Source organism: Pleurodeles waltl, chromosome 12 (assembly GCF_031143425.1).
Source record: "Pleurodeles waltl isolate 20211129_DDA chromosome 12, aPleWal1.hap1.20221129, whole genome shotgun sequence".
Taxonomy (NCBI): Eukaryota; Metazoa; Chordata; class Amphibia; order Caudata; family Salamandridae; genus Pleurodeles; species Pleurodeles waltl.
The window spans coordinates 161039019-161053648 of NC_090451.1; the positions used below are offsets into that span (position 1 = coordinate 161039019).

General features: G+C 40.8%; 1 protein-coding gene across 2 annotated transcripts in view; it reads left to right on the forward strand.

Annotated features, from left to right (window-relative positions):
* The window catches only part of CDH13 (cadherin 13), a 2224354-nt gene that overhangs the window by 822320 nt on the left and 1387404 nt on the right, over positions 1–14630 (forward strand). For both annotated transcript variants that reach the window (XM_069215815.1, XM_069215816.1), the window contains exon 5: positions 1726–1878. In XM_069215815.1, coding sequence (XP_069071916.1) covers positions 1726–1878 — 153 coding nt within the window. The remainder of the gene's footprint in view (positions 1–1725; positions 1879–14630) is intronic.

Here is a 14630-nt window from a genome sequence, read left to right on the forward strand (position 1 = left end):
TAATGAAATGTTCCTATCCAAACTCATCTAACTTATTAAATATTAGTTCTATTAGTTATTTTATTTATTCATCTCAATTGTTTTCTAGATGAATGTTATTTTATCAAAGACTGGCCATGTGTCATGCTCCACTTACTCCAACACTGGGCTGGTGTACGTTTGAGCCTGTTTTGACACCTATAGTGTCATAGGAAGTTGAGAAATGTATTTTGTGTAATTGGTGTACTCTTTTTTGTGTGTTTTAAATTATCATGTCCCTTCCAGACTACTACTTAATTTTTCCTAAACTCCTCCTGTTTAGTATTAGGTATTCCTCATTTCCCTACCACTTGCACAGCTCCCCCACAATATAAATAAATGTATACCTATGTGAGTGGAAATCACCACCGTGTCACATTTCCATACAGAAAAGACAGGAGAAGTAGAGGTCTCTAGAAGTAGTTTTGTGAACTGAATTTTGTAGTACTATTGTAGTATTTCTTTAAGTACTATAAAAGCAGTTTGTGAATCTGCCCCACAACATGTTTGAATTACACTTTAAAATAAGTATCCATATGTTAATGGACCTTTCTGAGAAGATTCATTTTTCTCAGGAAACACTTGTGCAGAATAAACAATCCTAGTCATCCAGTTTGAGATTTTGATAGACATGATTCATATAGGTACATTTCTTTGCCTTCTCCTACAACTAGGTGTAACTTGGCTTATCTGTTATTCACCATTTCCAAAGGGAATTTACACCTATGCTACACTTAAGTGTGGACTTGCACGCCTTCACCCCCTCAAATGAACAGATGGAGCCTCCTATAACTAATTTGAGTGTGGAGTTGCTACAAGTAACATTTTATCTGTTGGTGGTGCAGGTCATATCCCTTCCAAACATCTCTTTATTTTTCTTTTACCCTAGACATTTTCACACCAATTGTTCAAGTAATTAATCCCCATTTTCACACTACTCTCCCTAGTCCCTCCCACATTTACAACAAACATATATATGCTGTGGGTGGATATTGGCGCACAGAAAAACTTAAAAACAAACTCGTAGTTTTCTCAATTCCATTTTGTAGTAAATTGTCCTAATGGAGTACTACTTTGCAATACTAAAAAATGCAGTTTGATAGTCAGCCACATAATTTTTTTTCTCATGAAACAGATCCTGCCGACCTAGTCTCAGTCACCTCTGTTGCTGTAAGAACAGTTTCACCATGTAAGTCCAGAATGGCAGAATTGCCATCATAGTTGTGGCTTCTTCAAAATAAATTTTCAAAAAACGCTTACATTTACAGTTGCCATCTTAAGAACATCTCATAAGTGCTTGTGATTTTCTCCCCTCATGTCATGGACACTTGCAGGTCTTTCAAGGCATGGTGGCTTGGTAGTCTGGAGCAGAGATGTTACGTTTGTAAAAAGTTGGTGATCCACCAACCTAAACAGGATGGCCAAACCAATGGCAATTTACTGACTGCCTAATGGTCTTGGTATTAACTATTTTCCTATGCAAAACTTACATTTTCACTTGATTACATTTTCAAATTTTCTCAAGATGCTCTTTTGCATAATTTCTACTAGGAAGGAGAAGGAAGTTTTTACTTAAAGTATGCTTTTGTGTGAAAAAGTAGTGCCGAATAGTGTTCAACATTTCACACTAAAAACCGGATTTGATCATATAAATAATGCTTTTCAATGCGCTATGAAAATTAAATGGGATTGTGTCTTTTTTAACAGGTGACAGTGACTGCCATGCCAGAAGGTTCTAAATTTCGACTTTCAGGAAAAGGAGTGGACCAGGAGCCCAGAGGAGTCTTCAAAATCAATGAACTCACAGGAGAGATATTGGTGACGCGTGGCTTGGATAGAGAAGAATATGCAAATTATAATGTAAGTGATTATGGAGTTATGACTTTGAATTTATCGGGTAGGTTCCACAACCACATTTCTGCCACACGAGTATGTTATCAGCACCTGCTGTATCCATATTTTGAATATTGCGATAAAACAATTAAGCACAATTTAATATAAATATACAAATATAAATTAATATAAATGTGGCATGTTGTAACAGATTTGCATTTCAGACTGAGCATCAAAACAAAGGTATGGCATGTGAAATACAGTTTCACCTAAAAGGTGAGTGATTCTAACGGACAGTCTTCTTTTCTACAATACAAGTAAAAAAGGGAACGAAGGAAACAACAGTTCATAGTAACTCATTTTACAGTCATTGGGGTGTACTTTCTATGCTGTGGGGAAAAAGGATAATGAGGCACTTGTACTGATGTGACTCAGGATTTCTGAGTGACCCTTCAAATACCCCACAAATACTCACTATTACCATGTAATGCTACAGGTTGTGTGTGTTCTGAGAAAGAGAGTGATTGTACAAGTATGGGCAGCATGCTGTATCGATTTTTGAGAGATGGGGAAAATCTGAACATGCACCAAATAATACGGATGTGAACATGAATTTAGAATAAATTATGGCGCAAACTCCATCAGTAACTAAGGATAACTGAGCCATGGTGAAAATCTAAGCATCCACTATGGAACTGGATGAAAGGATGGAAATCTGAACTTGCATTTAACAGTAGTTAGGGATGGGGCAAGTCTGAACATATTTTGCTTGTTGTAGCATATTTTCCAGCCCTGGAGCATGTAAGTGTCAGCGCCACACAGGAAGCTCTATGGCAGATGTCTTTATTCCTCAGCAAACAATCACACACTGCATTCTGATCACATCATAACAGGTAATAACCACCCCTTAACACCTCCCAGCAAGTTATGTAGTTCCTGTATTGAGTCTGCTTAGAATCAAGGATTCTAGTGCACCTAATCATGACACATCACTTGTGAGAATGAACAAAATGAATTACAGCCAGGTTATACTGTACAGTTTAAACATGCCATATTTACAGGGAATACTTTAAATATTAATATGGGCAATGGATTACAGAGGATTAGTTAAAATTTAATCAGACATGATTGTGAGGGATTGGACAAATCTTAACATTCCTTAAGGAAATTTGGGAATTCGCTTTCAGTTTCTAAGTGATGGGCAACGTGCTAATATGTGCACTCACATAGTAGTTCTGCCAATCTTGGTATGAAATGAGGGTCAGTGAGTGATAGGTTAAAAATGAACAAAAACTCATCACTACAGAATAATATGGCAAATCTAAGCATCTCGGTAACATATGTTCATTTGATGGTTCAGTTCTGAACATGCACTAATGAGTAGCCTATGATGGGGTTAAACTGAAAATCTAATAAGGACTATTCAATGATGATACCAATTTTTAACGTGCATTGTGTAGTGGATGATTCAATACCCGCTGTAAGAGAAACCTGAGAGCCTCATCCTCATTAGGACAGGGAACATGGTAGGCTGTGTGTCCCCCCACATAGCAGACCAGGACTGACAAGTGGGGTAAGGCTGCTGCTGGCCTGGAACAGGAGAAGGGGACCAGAGAGGTGGATTTGTTAATGTATGTGCAGAACTTTAGCAAATGTGAGCTCCACAAGGGTGAGACCTCACTTTCTTCAGGTTACTCCTCTCTATCAGAACACCTTCTTAAAAACACATCCAGAAGAAACTCCTTTTACCTAATCAACATACCCAGGGACATTTATGGTAAGTCATCAGGAAAAAACTATTGGATAATGCTCCTCGGCGGATGGAAAGCAGAAACTAGTCCGCTTTACTATAAATCTCCAAGAATTATTTGGGATTTTTAGATTCAGAGTGGAATGTGCCCAGCACTTACTATTCAGAGTCCATCAGCAAGTTCAATTAAGAGCCACAGTATAGTTATTTTGCAAAGTATTTTGTAGAGTTCCTCGAAGGGTATCTCTCTCTTCTCTCTTCTCTGTTCTTTATTCTGTAACTCAAGCACTAACACTATTAGGTGAACCTCCCAATGCATTTGATCAGTGTTCAAATCCATTACCTTTATTTCATATACAAATGGGTGAACCAGTTTGAATGGAATAAAAGTGAAATTATGAAATGCAATAAATTGAAGCTTAGCAGAACTGTTCCAACACTCATCTGATTTTTGTACATATGGATAGTAATGAAGAATAGTGAACTATTCACACCATCAGTAATTGGATCCCTAGTAAAACCTAATTTCCCTGCGGACTGACTCAGTTATGAAGGCAACGCGTAAAGCATTTGTTCAACACTTCAAACAGTAAAACAATGAAAACATCACATACAAAGATCCCACAACAGGTTAGAAAACAAGTGTGAATTTTAATAAATAAAACAAGACCAAAACAATAAATATTCAATCAGTAGAAACTGAGTTATGAATTTGAAAAAAATAAACTGTTAAATGGCACCGAGAAATAGAAAGCTCCAATTACGGCTATCTCGTCTCACTGGACCGGGTCAAAGTCAAAGGTTTAGAATGACTGCAATGGAGTGCCAGACAAAAACTGTCCCAGATTAGTCCAGCTGAATTTTTCCCTAAAGTCTTTGTGCCTAGAGCTCGGTCAGGTTGGAAAGGGTCATGAGGAGCAAGGAGAGAGAGAGGCTCAGCATTGATCAGCATGGCAAGTAAAGCAGGCCTAGTGTCATGGATGGGCAGGCTGGAACTTTGCCTATTGCAGTCCCCTGTGGGCTGTCAATCCTGCTGTGCAAAGAGGTGGCAATCTTTGTAGCAGCACAGCAGTCCTGCTTCTTGGCAGAGTATTCACAGGTCCAAAAGTGAACTGAAGTGGTGATGTCTAAGGCCCTTCTTTTATGTGCAGTTGTTGTGCCTTTGAAGTAGGGAGACACTTCTAGAGATGGGTCTTTGAAGTACATAGATGCTCTGCCTTCAATGCACTAACTACAAGGGGTATACAGCCCTTTGTGTGGAGACAGGACACAGTCTATCCAGGTGTGACGCCTGGCCCAGCTCCTCCCTGCCATTGATAACCCATTCAGTAACCCCTAAACACCCTATTGTGTGTGACTGTCTAGAAGGTATATAGCCAAAGTCCAACTGTCAACTACACCCAGTCATGACCAGAGATGAGCTGCAGGCACCAGATGTTTTTCTAAAAGTGTCATTTTCAGAATTGTAATTTAAAATCAGACTGGGATTTTAAATTCGGATTCCAGAGACACCAAACATGAACCATTATCGTTTCCTATTTGGAAACTACTCTTAACTCTAATGTTATCATATGGGAGACATAGGCCCTGCAGTAGTGAAAAATGAATTTAGGAGTATTTGACTAGCAGTCGTACATGTAAGACTCAAAAGTACATGTCCATCATTTTAAATGCACTGCACCTTGCCCATGGGGCTGTCCTGGACCTACCGTAGGGGTGACTTATATGTATTAAAAAGATAAGTCTGGGCCTGGAAAAAGGGTTATTTTGGCAGGTCGATATGACCGTTAAACTGCACACACAGGCTCTGGAATGGCAGGCCTGAGGCATGTTTAAAGGGATACTTAAGTGCGTGGCACAATCAATGCTGCAGACCTACAAGTAGTATTTAATATTTACAGGCCCTCGGCACATGTAGTACCGCACATGTAGTACCAATATACAAGGGACTTACATGTAAATTAAAGTCCTAAGGCCAACAAAGATATATTCAACCAAATAGGAGGAGGAAAGCAGAAAGTTGGGGGATGCCTCTTCAGGAATGGCCAGGTCCAGCATTCACCGATTCGTCCATTAACTTACTTGCCTATTCATCCTCTCATTCATTGAGCCACCCACTATCCTAAACTGTTCTCATTCATAAGTCAATGCACGCATTCACCAACTCATAAACCTGTACCTTCAATCCAGGTAATAAATCACTCATCTTATATTCGCTCATCTACATTAACACCCATTCACCCACTTATTTACTTATTCTCAAATTTACTCCTGCAACCATCCACACATTCTCACACCTAACAATCAGTGAACATAGACTTAAATATGTGTAAAAGTAAGACTTATGTGCTTTGTCAATATATTTTTAAATCATGCAGCTGATCTCTGTAATGAAGTCCCTGAGGCTGTTAGGACTAAGGGCCAGATGTAACAAAAAAAACTTTGCGACTTGCAAATTGCGAGTCATACCAACTCGCAAATTGCAACTCGCAAAATAGTATGCAAAAAGGTGTCTCACACACCTTCTGCGACTCGCTATGGGGTCTCAAAGACCCACCTCATGAATATTAATGAGGTGGGTTGCAAATTGCGACCCCATAGTGAGTCCCTGCACTCACAAGGATGGTGGCCTGCTGGATACAGCAGACCTCCATGTCTGTGACTGCTTTTTTTAATAAAGCAGTTTTTGTTTTTGAATTGCAGCCCGTTTTCCTTAAAGGAAAACGAGTTGCAATTCAAAAAAATAATGAAACCATTTGGTTTCATTTTTTCAGCATAGGCAGTGGTCCATTGGACCACTGCCTGCTCTGAAAAATTATTTTCAGCGACATTCACAAAGGGGAAGGTGTCCCATGGGGACCCCTTCCCGTTTGCGAATGCGTTACCAGCCACTTCAAGTGGGTGGTAACTGCGAGTTGGTTTGCGGCCGTTTTCGCGGTCACAAAGCAACTCAGCATGGCGATGCGGTCGCAAATAGGAAGGGAACACCCCTTCCTATTTGCGAGTCAGATTCACATTTTGCAAGTAGGAACCGACTCGCAAAATGTGAATCTGCATCGCGTTGGCCGTTTTGCATGTCGCAAACTGCGTTTTTCGCAGTTTGCGACATGCAAACCGGTTGCTACATCTGGCCCGAAATAACCTACTTTAGGAATCTAGTCAAGACCCAGCTGTCTGTGAGTTAGGATTATTTTCTGTCTCATATTAGTGCTATACAAATGTTGTGATTGGATTGAATTGATTGGATATTGGTAGTGATCTTAATATTTTAGCTGGTGTTGTTTAAATACATTTTTAGATGCGTGCACCCATTGGCTGATAGTGTATATATCTTGTGGACATCTGTTAACAGACATTGTTCATTTTATGCCTGGTGCAGCTTGTGGATGAGAATTGCATTTTTGTGACATTACCTGCTTCCTTAGGCTGACATTGTAAGTACCATTAACCATACTCTATATCCCTTGAATATTATGCAGATTATGTTTTCTCTCTTCATCCATACATAGTTAGCTAACTCTTCATCTGAGTTCTAGGAGGATATACAATTGCCATTGTGCCAGCTGACTTGACATTATTATGGATGTTATTGGCCTACCAATCATATAGCCAACAAACAAAAGTAAAGTATAGCAATTTAACTGATTATTAAAGTAAGACGCGTCACTGCTCTGGACTTATGTTGCATACTTTTATAGCCAATACATAGTTATAGTTCCAATCAGTGTACAATGATAGTGTATTACATAGCTGTCAAAGTTGCTGGGTTAATGCACATACAAAGTTATATTCTCAAGATAAATTCAATCCCAAGTGGTATTTCTGTCTCCATGTGAACAATCACAGGACCTTTGCATCTGCAAGTTGTGTTAATTATGATTCCATGAAAAATGGGCCACAGTGATGTCTCTGTTCTCTGAAATTACCAGCCAGGCCATATATGTATTGTCATTTGGTTAGATAAGGAGACTAGTGGGTCAGATATACTATTTATTAAATGCAAAAAAGCCACAATTTGCAACCAGTTTTATTGCGAACAGTAACTATTTTTATGAATTGGCCTTATAACATTAGTTCTGTTTGCATATAAAAAAAAGTTGCAATCAGATTGTTCTAATTAATATTTATTGGGTAGGTTATAAACAGCGATTCCGATTAGACACAGTCATAGGAATGGTGGCCTGCGAGGGCCAGCAGGCCATGTCTCTAATTGATTTTCGATAATTTAACTTGGTATTTTGTTTTAAAAAATATAATATTTTTGTCAACAAAGGAAAGAGGGCTGCATTTCAACAAAAAAAAAAAAAAAGTTTGAGTTCTCAGTGATCCCATGGACCATGTACACAAGCGTTATAGGTTTTATATAGAGAAAATGCTTTCACCTGTGGGTAATTTTATTGGTCTACAATAGTCATAAACAATTAAAATATAGAAGTCTGTGCTATTATTTATGGGCATTACCCTTATTTGGGTGGAGCAATAGTAGTACTGTCTATCCATTAATTTCTCCCCTAAAGCGGTCTCTCACAGTTGTACTAGTGGCTTAGACTTAGTACTTCTCTGTACATCCTGGTGACTATATGACTAGCATCTGTGCTTTCAATTAGGTGTCTGAGGGATTGATTCTCTGGGGTTCTGAGATGAAGGATGAATTACAGGCCTGCATCAATTTTGCATTCTGTAATACTAGAACAGATCTGGTGGGCCAGCATGGTTGTTTGCTTGCTATCTCACTTCGTTCCAAAATGTCACTTACAATCTTGCTTTGCCTCTTCTTTCACTTCCTTTTTTCAGTGATAAACATCAAATCAGAATATTTGTAGGCATGGACAAAAGACACACCATGCCACGCCGATAGCACTTGCAAGAGAGAGTATCCTAACATCTGGGGGCCTATCATGGTCTTTGGACCTTCTCTCCATTAACTCTATTTGACACTATTGGAGCCTATTGGAGCTCGATAGCATAGATTGATATTTCTACATATTGGAGCCTTGAAAAAGTAATTACTGACAAAACACGTGTTGGCTGTTGTTTTATTTGAACATGAGAACTGTATTGGCCTGTTGATACCTTTTCCAGTTGTTTTGCTGGGTCAACTTTAGGGTGTATGTCTTCTCTGACATACCACAGAAGAATAAATAGATACTTCTGCGGATCTGCGATGTGCTGTGGTTTTTCTTATTTCTGCAAAAGAGGAAGGAATAGTCATGCATCTTCAAATTTCATATCCTGAATCTCTAAAAGTAAGGATGTTATTGGTGAAATGTATAAATAATATAGAGCAATGTGATTTGTGCAAGCAAGGGTCATACAATACATTCCTCCCAGAAATTGTTTGACTGATAAACACAATTCTTTTTTTAGTCTTGGGCTGGTTCACTGAACCAGAAGTTTGAATTGGGAAGCTGTTAGTAATGGGGTCCCTAATTGGCAGTGGTTTGCACCCTGTCCAAGTAGGCACCGTCACTCTAGTCAGGGTAAGGGACTCACAAACCTAGGATAACCCATGCTCATCCCCTTGGTAGCTTAGCTCAAGCAGTCAGGCACATTTCAGAGGCAATGTGTAAAGTATGTGTACACACAACCACACACACACCACACACCACCACCACACACACCCACCACCACTCCTCACACCCACCACCACTCCTCACACCCACCACCACACACACCCACCACCACTCCTCACACCAGTTTAGAAAAAATAGCAAATATTTATCTGAGTAAGGCAAGACCAATACAACAAAAAGCCAACATACACAAGTCAAAATATCATCTTTTAAAAATGTAACTAGGTCGTAATCCATAGGAATCAATGGATGTATCTCTTTACACAAAGTACCTGGGATGTGTCAAAAACAGACTATTTGGGCCACAGAGGAGATCAGGCACTAGAAAAGTAAAGCAATGCATCGGTTCCTTACTGAGCAAGGGAGGTGATGCATTGATTTTTTTTTTTTTAATTTTTTTCCTCACAGGTGAGACGATGTGTCTGTTCCTTACTGGCAGGGGAGGTGATGTGTGGATTCCTCCCTCGCAGGAAAGGCACTGCTTAGAATTCTGGACATGCAGCCATTGTTCCTTACTGTGGTGTGGGGGTTAATTGAAAAATTGGTGCCCAGGCATGATGCTTCGAAAATCCAAGGACGTTGTGTTGATGGGACTGTGGTGAAACAGGCGCTGCATTGATTCTGCAACCATGAGATAGGCATTGCACCAATTTGTCAGCCACAAGACAGTTGCTGTATCAATTCTTATAGCATGGTACATTGATGCATGGATTTTCTCCTTCAGTTCACCAGCTTGCACTGCCAAGGGCCCATGGACTGGAGTTGGCACCACTTGGCAAGTTAGGACTCTCAACAGAAGAGTCTAGGCACAGCAGGTGAAGTCTTTGATGTCCCTGAGATTTCTTAACAGGCGGCAAGCTCAGTCCGAGCCCTTGGAGAACCTTTGGAAGCAGGATGTAGACAGCCAAGTCCAGTTCTTTTGCTCTCACGACAGAAGCAGCAAGCAGCAGGCCAGCACAACAAAGCAATAGGCAGAGTGGCAGTCCCTCTGAAAGCATCCAGCTCTTCTTCCTGGCAGTTTCCTCAGTCCAGAAGGATTCTATCTCCGAGGTCCAGCCCTTATACAAATTTATGTGTTTGAAGTAGGCAAACTTCAAGGAGAAGTCTTTGTTGTGTACAAGACCTTGCCTTTCCCTGCCTTGACGCTAGACACACTCCAGGAGATTGGAGACTGCTTTGTGTGAAGACAGGCACAGCCCTACTCTGGTCCAAGTGTCCGCTCTTCCCACCACTCTTGCTCATCCGCCTGGTGATGGGCCATCAGGACATGCACTGCACACCTCAGCTATCTTTGTGTGACTGTCTAGAGTGAATACACAAACAGCCCAACTGTCATCCTGACCCAGACGTATGTTCAGCAGACAGGCAGAGGCACAGAATGGCTAAGTAAGAAAATGCCCACTTTCTGAAAGTGGCATTTTCAAATTTACACTTCAAAAACCAACTTCACCAGAAGATGTATTTTTAAAATATATTTCAGAGACCCCAGACTCCAAATCTCTATCTGCTCTCAATGAGAAAGTACACTTAAAAGAAATTCCAAGGCAATCTCCATTTCACCCGATGGGAGTGATAGGCCTTGCAATAGTGAAAACTGAATTTAGCAGTAGTTCACTATCAGGACATGTAAGACACACCACTACATGTCCTTACTTTTAAATACACTGCACCCTGCCCATAAGGTGCCTCTGGCCTATTTTAGGGGGTGATGTACATCTAGTAAAAGGGAAGGTTTGGGCCTGGCAAGTTGGTGCACTTGCCAGTTCAACATGGCAGTTTAGAACTGCCCACACAGGCACAGCAATGGCAGGCCTGAGACTTGTTTGCAGGGCTACCCATGTGGGAGGCACAATCAGTACTGCAGGCCCGTTAGTAACATTGGATTTACAAGCCTTGGGCACCCCTGGTTCACGTATTCTAGGAACGTATTAGTAAATTAAACATGGCAATCATGGATAAACCAATCACCAACACAATTTAGACTGGGAACACTTGCACTTTAGCACTGGTCAGCAGTAGTAAAGTGCCCAGAGTCCTAAAGCCAGCAAAAACAGAATGCATCACACAATCAAAAACAGGAGGTTCGAGGCATTACGTTTTAAGGATAACCCTGAAAAAAGGGCCATTTCCAGCAGCAGCCTAATGATATCTCCCAATATTGGCGATTGTCTTTAGCCTTAGTAATATGCTGATGTCTTGCTACCATACACCCAACAAAGCGATGAATCTTTGGCTTTGAATTCTTAAATGTCTGATTTCAACAGAATGAGCAGTATCTGAATGAGTAGAACAACCTGGGCATTTGACACATTTTGATGATGGAATTCTTGCCTATATTTCTATTTATCTGGCCAATCTGTTATTACCCAAGTTTTCAGTGGAGTAACCCTAATTTCGTTATACAATTCAGGAGAGAAAAATAATATTTTATAAAAATGCAGCAGTGATTCCTACTAGCCCCTGTTGGTGAGGTTACTCATGGCCATCAGGGGTTCATCAATTTCCGTTGATTCTTGTTCTTTTCCTACAGAGATAAGTACTATTACGTAAAAAGGTGTGATGGATTCCATTCCTGTGGTGGAACTATATTTTGGCACATTTCTATAAAACTGCTTTCACTGGTATTGGTAAGGGACTTGGGGCCAGATGTAGCAACCCGTTTGCGAGTCGCAAACGGCGAAAATCGCCGTTTGCGACTCGCAAACGTGGGTTTGCTATGCAGAAATGCATTTTGCGAGTCGGATCCGACTCGCAAAATGCATTTCAGACTCGCTAATAGGAAGGGGTGTTCCCTTCCTATTAGCGACTCGCACTGGTATGCAATTCCATTTGCGGCCGCGAAAGCGGCCGCAAATGGACTCGCAGTTACCATCCACTTGAAGTGGATGGTAACCCAGTCGCAAACGGGAAGGGGTCCCCATGGGACCCCTTCCCCTTTGTGACTGGACCAGATATTAATTTTTCAGGGCAGGGAGTGGTCCAAGGGACCACTCCCTGCCCTGAAAAAACTAAACTAAAGGTTTCGGATTTTTTTAAAGTGCAGCTCGTTTTCCCTTAGGGAAAACAGGCTACACTTTAAAAAAAAAAAACCTGCTTTATTGACAAGCAGGTCGCTAACATGGAGGCCTGCTGACGTCAGCAGGCCTCCATGTTAGCGAGTGCCTATACTCGCAATGGGGCCGCAATTTGCGACCCACCTCATGAATATTCATGAGGTGGGTCATTGCGACCCCATTGCGAGTTGCAGTCGGTGTCTGAGACACCGTACTGCATAGCAATTTGCGAGTTGCAAATTGCGAGTCGCAGGGACTCGCAATTTGCAAGTCGCAAATTGCTTTTTTCGTACATCTGGCCCTTGAGTCCTAGCGTTCATTGTTTAAGCCTACTATATTTGTCAACGAGGTATGTCCATTCTTTATTATTGTTGGACATAGTAAGTAGGTTTGTAGATTCTGGACAGGCTGCTCTTAATGCCCAATGCATTGGTTTTAAAGGCTAGACAAGTATTTCAGTTCTTTCAAGGCTGTCCTAACCGAGCCCTCTATCCAAGAATCATTATGAATGATTCCATGCATCCTATGTTTGCCAGCATAACCTGTAAAGCTGGCATTTTAGGTTATGATTTGAATGTTGTGTTGGGGTGACCACACTCTATTTGTCCCTCGTGTAGATCCCTTGGGATTTAGGTCTTAGTGGTCTGATTTTTCACTCCTTGTTTGGTCATCTTGCACATGACTTTATATTGTATGCAACATGTAAAAAATTCACTTAGCCTGAAATCCATGTATGTATATTTTTTATTTCTTTGAGACTAGAGTCAGTAGAAATGCATTATATGATTCATTCCACTATTTATAATAATAATCTTTACTCGGTTAAAATTGGGATAACCATCAAAGATACATACAATCTGAAAAAAAGTTCAAAACATCACAATGATAGCATGAAATCCCTTCAAAGTGCAGACGTTGGGTCAAGGTGAACAACCACAGTTCAGTAAACTTTCTCGACTCCTTCATCGACCCGAGGGGACAAAATTATAGGGCCAAGCAAGGGTTTCAAAAAACTGAAAGTGCATCACCATAGTGCAAAGTGTGTTGTCGCACATCAAATCGACCAGGGTGTTTGCATCGACCATAAGTACACACACACTACAAGGACACAAAGTTAAAGCCATACTTCCAGGAATTCGACAATGCTGCTTAAAGAAACCCTACATTCCACAATTATACATCCCCAAGCATGGAAAGAAACAGCATTGCTGGCCTTGCTTGATTAAAATTGCAGCTTTTAGGATGGGTATCAAAAACCTTTTCCTGGGGAAGGTATGAAACGGAATTCCACTTTTTGCCATCCAGAAGGCTGGGATCTGTAGACACTGTACTACGGATCCTGGTGCTCATATTTGGAATCTTTTTTCACTTCTAGTATTTGCCTGCAATAGGGAAATTACAGTTCTTCTTTGAGCTCCCCTTACTATGACCAGTTTAAGTAAATGGTGTTTTGGACCCGCCGTACTGAAGATGCGAAGGGTACAGAAATGAAGAGGAAGAGAAGAACAAATGAATTCCAAGAAGTCTTAAACTATCCCTGAGGGTGTATACATTACATGTGTGAACCTTATATTTTGCAGGAACCAAAATATGTGCCTTTATATAGGTACTTGATATTCTTCATAATGGAGACATAGTAATGGGAGGTTTAGCCCTGAAAACTGTGGGGGAGGTTGAAGAACTGATTAAAATATAAGTTATCCATTATATCTCTTGCGTCATAGCCTATATGCTGACAGTGTAATACAAAAGAAGCCATTAAGGCAGAATGGTTTGTTACTGGGTGGAAGCCTGGTGGAAAAAATGGTACATTGAGTACACTCTTTTCCCATAACACCACACTTGACTACAGCCTCTACAATTCTTCAGCCACTGACTACACAAGTCATCTAGACCACATACCTGTATGTGACTGCCAGAAAGGCAGGTTACAGCCTAAGTATCCCCGTGGGACACCGGATAGATGCTCATTCATTTTCTGTTGTGAAGAACTCACACTTACTGAAGTAGATTGGGTTTTTCTCTACCAATAGTATATCCTTCCACTGCCTCATGGAATGTATGTCTGTTGTGCTTCCTAATTGACTGTGCCCATGTATTAAGCCAATAATGGCACCCACAACCTAGGTATTTCGTAACCATTTAAGGTCTCGTGAAAAAATCAGTTAACCATAAATCTCTGCCAGACTTGTTGCAGGAATTGTCTGACAGGAGTACGCATGGTGTTTTCTTTTTGTGGTGGACTGGCTTCTCTACCATGCCTTATAGGTGTAAAACTGCTTGACTGATAGCTGTACCACTTGATCGATAATGATTGTTGTGACTTGATGAGCCCTGCAGCTCGACCTCTGTATGAGGTGGTGACTACGTTCTGCACTCCAGCAGTCGGAGGGAGATGGTGGG